The following is an 8,146-nucleotide window of genomic DNA, read 5'->3' as shown; positions in this document are numbered from 1 at the left end:
AATTTAAAACAAAACAAATGTTATTAATTGTAAAAATTTAAATTTAATGGGTCGTGAAGGGGTCGTGAAGTCTTCACGTCACGACCCCCGGTGGGTCAAGTGCTTCACAACCCAAGTTGGAAGTGCTTCACGACCCTAGGGTCGTGAAGCCGTGGGTCGTGAAAGCTGTGCTTCACGACCCTTGGCTTCACGACCCTGGGTGAAGTTCTTCACCCTGGATCGTGAACACTGACGAGAGCCAATAAATTTCATATCTCAAAATAAATTTTTTATCAATACGTGATTTTTTTGTTGGATTTGTTGGAAAAAATAACTTGTAGACTTATGGTTAATTGTTAGCCAAAAAATGAGATGACGGAAGATTGAGAAAAAAATTATTTTTTGTGAAGATAAAGAATGAAATGAGATCTAGAGTTGAGTCGAAAAAAATGAAAAAATTGAGTGGAGTAAATTTTTTTATTTAATTAAATTATAAATTTTATTATATATAAAATTATAATACACTAATAAAAAAAAATTAATTTTTAAACAAATTTTAAACAAGGAGAAAAAAGTAAATTAGATTCACTTCCTTTTTCTTAATAAACTCTCCCGTGATACCCTTTTTCATCGTTTCCCCAACGGTATTGCTACTCAAAATAAGAATGTACATATCCGTGGCTGCCAGCGGGGCCAATGCCACAATCTCAGCTGTTGCCGGCAGCCGCCACGTCGCATCTCCGGCTCCGGGAAAACCGAGGCACTCCGTCATCAAGACCGAAAAACAGCGGAGGGAAAGTGCGGTGGAGAAGACTTCGTTCCCGACTGGAGGTTTGACTTTAAAACATTACATTCAGCAATCTCTGGAGCTGATTACGGCGTCGGATGGCGGCGGACCGCCTAGATGGTTTTCTCCCCTGGAGTGTGGCGCGCGAATGAAAGACTCTCCTCTCTTGCTGTACTTGCCTGGTTAGGTTTGCTTCTCTGTTCTTATTAATTTGTGCAGAACGGCTGAGGTCTGCAGTATCCTTCCAAGCAAGGTTATTACGGAGCTGTTAATCTAGCAACTACTGATAGAAGTGGGTTAAATATTCTAGTTGTATGATAAGAGTATCTATAAAAAGTAACATGTTTGTTTTACATGTGTGAATTTTTTAATTTTTTTATTTTTTATGACACAAGTACGCAATCTAGTTTTTCCTGATACGATAATATTAACATAATTTTTTATGCTCTCTCTTATGTTCTGTATTCTTATTCTTACAAAATCTTTGTGCTCAACATGTGGTTTTCGTTGATTCTAAAAGTATGGATATTTTTAATCGTGGTGATTTTGCGGCCACATGTTTCAAAGTTTCAGAGAAAGAATTCAACGGTCTGTTATATTGAATTTGAATGAAAGGATTTGATTAGGACGAGGGGATTTGATTTTGTGAATAATTGAATAATGAATTTGGATAAAGTGGGTATATTTTAAATCTATCTCAATTACCATTACATTTAACTAAATTAATTATCGGCGGAGTTGAATTTTCTCCAATATAAATTCATCTAACGGATCCAATGTATTGATTTCAAGTACCTCCAATCAAAATGTACCCCTTGGAGAACAATGCGAGATTTCTATTTCTTAACATGTTACTACTTATAGTTTGTACTCTCTATTGTTGTTTTAGAATTGTTCATTAATGTTTCCTTGATCAAGATTTTGTGATGAAACTCAATGGTTTCAGTTTGCTCCAAATTCTTGTTTTTTCCCCGATATTGTAGGGCTTATTGGAGTTGGACTTGGACTTATATTGCAGCATGAAAGACTAGGCAAGTGAGTATCAGTAAATTATAGTTTTGCTATTAATTATAAATCATTACAGCTGTTGTTAGTTATAACTTTTATTTTCCTTCTTTTCATCTCCTGAAGGAACTTTATACTTGATAGTCCTATCAAAGATTGTATTCCCTAAGTTAATGATGTCCTGATTAATTCATCAGGATTTTTGATATATGGTGCTTGCACATTCCCATAAGAGATCGAACATCATTTACAGGTTGCTTTCTATCTTTAACCATGCCCCTGTCTCGAGATAAAACTGAAAAGAATGCCTCTCTCAAATGACATTTACTCTTTTGTAGCATGGAAGGTTGGAAAGGCTAATATATTCATCCGATCTTGGCCTTCATTTTGAAATTATCTCTGTAATTATGATGTTTTCAGATTGATCTCTTAAAAGTTGGATTTGGAATTAACCATGTAATGACAGCATTGCAAGTCTGAAAGATCTTGATATTTTCCGCAGATTGTTTATTTACCTTTTGTTCTGCTATGCAATATACCATTTACTGTAGATGATTTACTTAATAAGGACCACTTTTAGATAGAATATGATGTTTAAGTCAAAAGAGATGGAATAAATAGGAAGTTAATGTGGTACTATGATCTAGTTGCTTCTCAGACCTTGTGAAGCAGGTTGAAGACACTGTCAGGTCAGAGTATTCCGGCAAACCAAATAGACCAATATATCTCGTCGGAGAATCTTTTGGGGGATGTCTCGCTCTAGCTGTTGCTGCTCTTAATAACGATATTGATCTTAAATTAATATTGGCTAATCCAGGTAAATTTATTTGGTTTCTATTAATTTGTTATGTATCTAATAAATGAGACTCCGTGTTTTGTTTGTACTTTGTTGCTTTACTTTTGGCAGCAACATCTTTCACCAAATCTCAGTTGCAACTTCAAACTCTATTACCATCATCAATAATGTTTCCCCACCGGCTGAATTCCAGCTTCCTCGATGTACTGAATTTACTGTCAGGTTTCTCACTTTATTCTTCTTTCTGTATCTGTTGAATCATATAGCAGTGCATCCATTTTGCTTCTGAAGCTGCCTAAATTTAAACCATGAGTTTACATAGGTTTCTCAACTCCAACACTTGTCGTCTTTCCTGTATTCCAACATATTCACCATTATTCTATGCTGTATTCCACTCATATGAAATAGATTTTGAAGGTCTCACACAAGATTATCACCTATTGTTAGCCTGTTTGGACAATCTTGCTTGTACTCTATGTCACTAGAGAATCGCAGCCCATTCGATGGACAATTTTTGTTTATTAGGAACTACTTCGAAGATGGTGGCTACAACCATGAGGAAACAACTTTCCTTGGAGCAAGTGATCGGGGAGATTTCTCAAGACACTTGTACTTTTTTATCGCCATACCTTTCTGTAAGTCAAATTTCTATGATGCTCCTGCTATATCATTTTTTAAGTATCATAAAATAAATTAAATTTTTGATTTTACATTTTGCACATAATTCTTGTCTTGCATATCTTCAAATACAGAGACTTTCTTTTCAATGTAAGTTCTTAGTTTGATCTCAGTGAGATAATTGTTCATTTTCCAATCATACTCAAGAAAATGATGGTTCAGATCACAGGTCCTATCTGATGTTCTTACTGTGAAAATGCTTGTATGGAAGCTCCGGATGGTCAAATCAGCTGCTGCTTTTGCCAATTCACGCCTTCATGCAGTCAAAGCTGAAGCTCTGATACTTATCAGGTTGTTCTTTAATCTGGTCCTTCTTAACAAAGTTGAATATGTTAGGAAATCTACCTGTTTGTTCGCTTGTGGTTTAATTTTCATCAGCCATGTTGCCTGTATAGCCATTAATGTGGTTCATTATTACTGTGCAGTGGCCAAGATCATTTACTTCCAAGTAGGGAGGAAGGTGAAAGACTTAGTCAGTTATTGCCTAAATGTGACATCCGTATATTTAACGATTGTGGTCATACCCTCTTCTTGGTAGGCCTGTGATTCCAACTCTCTCCTCTTTCTCTCCTAACTCTCCCAAATTTAACTACAGAGATAAAGGGATTCACTTGCTAACAGGTGCTGTGAAAAAGAATCTCTACGAGTGAATTCAATGATAATTTTGCACGTGATAAGATTGGTGATAATTAAGACTATAAAAATAAACTTGAGTTAAAATTTTCAAAGGTTTTATCCAATCTTGCCAACATCTATGACACTATACTCAAGAATACTGTAGAAAATATACCTTGATTTCAACCTCTATTTTTCCATGCTTTGATTTTAATTATGCTTTTATCCTTATCATGTAATGCCCGTTGATTTGCTACCTCATAATCCATTTATGTTGGATTCAGCTTGTTCATTTACATGCAGGAGGAGGGCATAAATCTGGTATCAATCTTAGTTGGAGCAAGTTTTTACCGGCGTGGAAAGTGCCTGGACTATGTCTCGGATTACCTGCCACCAAGCCCTTCCGAATTTCAAAAGGTTTATGAACCACTCAGGTTAGTTTATGTTTTGATAAATTCACTGGTGAACACCTTTCAATTACAACACCTTATTTCAGTTAATTTTGCATATTTACAAATGCTTAGATGTCTCTTCTTCTGCAATTTTTATCTTATAGTGATGTTATTGTCCAACTCACTAAATGTTTTGTTTCATTTATTGCCAAATTGTATGAATAAAGTGTAACCTCTTCTAACGCTTTGCAAAAGTGTGCATGAAATGTCTCACTTTGGATTCTATTTACCTCATTAACTCTAGGTGGATTGAGGTTGCCACAAACCCTGTGATGCTATCAACTATGGAAAGTGGAAAGATTGTCCGAAACCTTGCTGGGATTCCATCTGAAGGGCCAGTACTATTTGTTGGTTACCACATGATGCTTGGTCTTGAGTTAATTCCTTTGGTATCTCGTATTTGGATGGAAAGAAATATTCTTTTACGAGGAATAGCGCATCCATTGATGTTTACCAAGTTAAAAGAAGGAAATTTACCCGATTTATCAGCTTTTGATACATTCAGGGTAATGGGTGCGGTTCCAGTATCAGCACCTAACTTGTATAAACTTTTCTCATCAAAATCCCATGTCCTGCTGTATCCTGGAGGAATGCGTGAGGCACTCCATAGAAAGGTAATGTAGTGAGATACTTTTATGCAAATTTATCAAGCAAATTTTGTTGTAATTTTCATGAATGATGCTCTGTTGTTGGAAATGTAATGTTTAACAATTCAAGGGTGAGGAATACAAATTGTTCTGGCCAGAAGAGGCAGAGTTTGTAAAGATGGCAGCACGATTTGGAGCAAAAATCATACCTTTTGGTTCTGTTGGGGAAGATGATATTGGACAGGAAAGTTTGATTTTTAGCTTTGGAAGAAGCTTATAATTTTTGTGCTTGAATAGTCAATTATCTTATATTAGGCATGTAACTACGTGAATCAATTAAATACGAAAGTTGTTCTTGCAAGAGGACCTAAATATATCTCCAAGTCGGAGCTAACTGATTCTTAATGAATTTTTTATCACCTACATTGTAGGTATGCTACTGAACTTAATTGTTGGCAAGGGGTCTAGTTTTGGATTTTGGATCTTGTTGACCAATTTCGATGCCATAAAGCATATGGAATATGACTCGACAGTGTAGCAGTTACCTATTGTTTTCTGTTGTCAGTTGGTAAAAAAAATAAGAGGAGAAAGAAAACCAATATGTCATTTATCTTGTCCTTTATCCATTTCTGGAAGAATTTGGCCAGAAAATGGAGTTTAGATGTGTAATAAATTTGCCATCTAATTTCCTGAATTTAATTTTAAATTTAAAACGGTTTTTGCCATTTGTTCAGTTATTGCTTGATTATGACGACCTAAGGAGTATTCCATATCTAAAGGCAGCTATGGAGGACTTAACAAACGAGACGGTGAAATTGAGGTTGTTTGAACATTGGCTTTTCATTGTGTTATGCCTCTTTAACACTTTTTAAATGACATCTGTGCAGCAATAATTAATGAGGTTTACTTTTGTCATTGTAGAGCATATCATGTATGTTAAAATTTTAGTAAAATTGGAAGTATAGTTACTATCTTTTTTTTCAAGTCAAAGTATGGTTATATATATATATATATATATATATATATATAGACCCAATCAAATGACGATGAAGTGACATTTTTGAGGTTCATTCGGCGGCATACACCTTTGAACACCTTTGCGCTGATTTGACTTTAATCATACATTTAAAAACAGCCTCAGTTGAATAATTCAGTTTGTTAATGCATGGTTTGAAAACCTTGTTGAATTTACGGAGCATAATATATAAAAATTTTAAAAACAGTGGTGTTAGTTTATTGACATGACAGTGCCATTTGAATTTGTTCTTTGTGTGACGATATTACTTTTGTTGCTTTGATCAACTGACAGCGAAGCTTTTCGTCGCTCATTTTTGAAAAAAGGAGGATGAGATTTGATTCCCTAGCTCCCCCCAATTAACATAAAGCCACAATTATGGAGGTTGTTGTAGGTGTAATATGCTTTCTATTCACATTGGCTTCTCGTGAACAATTTTAATTCCCATTTGATGGGGTAACTCATGACTTTGTTCTCCTCCGCAAGTAAACCGTGCGTGTGACTTTGCCTAAATCTTTTGTTACTTTCCATATTGTTGAATTGTTCACGATTGACTATAGGAGTGACGCTGGGGGTGAAGTTTCAAACCAAGAAATACACCTTCCAATAATTCTACCCAAAGTTCCCGGGCGTTTTTATTTCTTTTTTGGGAAGCCAATAGAGACAGAAGGTATGCTTTCTTTCTTGCATGTTGAATTGTAGTTTTGGTGTATTGAACTAGTATGATAGATACATTGGCGTGGATTGGTTGATCAGTTTAATGTATTCATTAGTCTCAATGACATCAATTTTTTGCAGGTAGAAGGCAGGAATTGAAAAACAAAGAAAAGTGTGATATGTTGTATTTAGAAGTGAAAAAGGATGTAGAGAAATGCATCGGTTATCTCCAGGAGAAAAGAAAGAATGATCCATATCGGAATATATTAGCCCGCCTAGCTTATCAAGCGGTGCATGGTTTTGATTCTGAGATACCCACCTTCCCACTTTAGATTTTGGATTTGAAGATGCAGGAAGAATACGACTATACTCATTTGGTATGGCTCGTGTTGTTTTGATATGCAGTATAATTTTTAGTCCAAACTACATTGTGAAAACAATGGATGAAACAGCAATTGCTCGAGGAGAAATGTCTCTTTGGGCATTTATTTGGACAATAAATATCAAAATAAAGGGGTATCCAAGTAAAATGCAGTTACTCGTTGTACTCAATTGTTGAGCAGGTGCCTGTAGGCCAACTGTTGATGGTTTTACGACATATTTTGAATGTTTCTAGATTTGAATACTGATATTATTATGTACCATTTATCTCTATATATGTTTACTTATAGATATTGATACCCCCATTAGAATCCGGGTCAACATTAACCCGGTTTGTTACTTGGATAGCCAAGATTATGACCCATGTGTATGATAGGTTTCCTAAAGACCCAGGCAAGTCTTCTCTTCCTGGGCATTTTGGCTTTACCCGAGCTCTTTGCCAAACAGATCGGGCCCTCACGGAGCCATCCGGGCGCTTCTCGCCTTCTCGAGCAGAGTTCCCAGGTACATCACCACTTGGGCCACCTCGAGAACTACATTACCTCGAGAAATGAACCATACTCAAGTGTGATTGATACAGGCAATCCAATCCGTCAGAACAACTTGGGTTTGGAGTGTCCGAGAAGTCATCAGAAGCTAGTTTGGTAAACCGACTTAGTAGATGGCACGGAAATCGAGGTAACTATCCATTCATCTACTATAAATAGCAGGTATGAATCTCATTTAAAGTATTCTGAAATCTTTGAACTCTAAGCATTATACATATTTTTTTTTTCAAGTATTGCTTGTGTTCATCTTCAACCTGCTGACTTAAGCATCGAAGTGACCACGTCGGACACCCCTCCGGCGCTCATTCACGAGTTACTTTCTTGTTTGCAGGTGTTAATCTCAGCCATTATCTTCACTCAAAATTCCCAAACACTATAAATTGTTGGTTTGATCCGTTGGAGCTCCTTACCCGGCTCATCCATTTCAACAAGATCACTTCACTGGCGCCGTCTGTGGGAAAATACTGAGTTCGAGACGTTGATATGGCTCGTACGAGAAAAACCAACCAGGATAATTCTCACGCCCAGGGTGATGGAGGACGGACTTCAAGACAAGCTGGTGCTAATAACACCGGACCAAACCTCATTACCATGACCCCTGAAGAGTTAAAGAAAATGATGGCCGATGCCATCGTGCAAGCTATGG

At 36.4% G+C, this 8,146-nt stretch overlaps 1 protein-coding gene across 2 annotated transcripts; it reads left to right on the top strand.

Annotated features, from left to right (window-relative positions):
• The first annotated feature begins 623 nt into the window (after positions 1-623).
• LOC142531325 (phytyl ester synthase 2, chloroplastic-like) lies at positions 624-7,200 on the top strand. Of its 2 annotated transcripts, XR_012816261.1 has the most exons (15): positions 624-948; positions 1,750-1,801; positions 1,969-2,024; positions 2,430-2,588; positions 2,679-2,789; positions 3,093-3,202; positions 3,415-3,536; positions 3,671-3,779; positions 4,164-4,294; positions 4,557-4,926; positions 5,030-5,143; positions 5,634-5,719; positions 6,209-6,395; positions 6,475-6,584; positions 6,713-6,734. XR_012816261.1 is itself a non-coding variant. In XM_075637424.1 (14 exons), exons 1-14 carry the CDS (start codon positions 645-647, stop codon positions 6,901-6,903), a joined length of 2,025 nt encoding a protein of 674 aa, XP_075493539.1. In that variant the 5' UTR covers positions 624-644; the 3' UTR covers positions 6,904-7,200. The 2 variants fall into 2 exon arrangements, 1 of the variants encoding a protein (XP_075493539.1); XM_075637424.1 differs by lacking the exon at positions 6,209-6,395 and having other exon boundaries at positions 6,713-7,200.
• Positions 7,201-8,146: the final 946 nt, after the last annotated feature.

This window comes from Primulina tabacum, chromosome 2 (genome assembly GCF_025594145.1).
Source record: "Primulina tabacum isolate GXHZ01 chromosome 2, ASM2559414v2, whole genome shotgun sequence".
Lineage (NCBI taxonomy): Eukaryota > Viridiplantae > Streptophyta > Magnoliopsida > Lamiales > Gesneriaceae > Primulina > Primulina tabacum.
The sequence above is the reverse complement of the archived record's forward strand: the minus strand, read 5'-3'. Positions and strand labels throughout refer to the sequence as shown.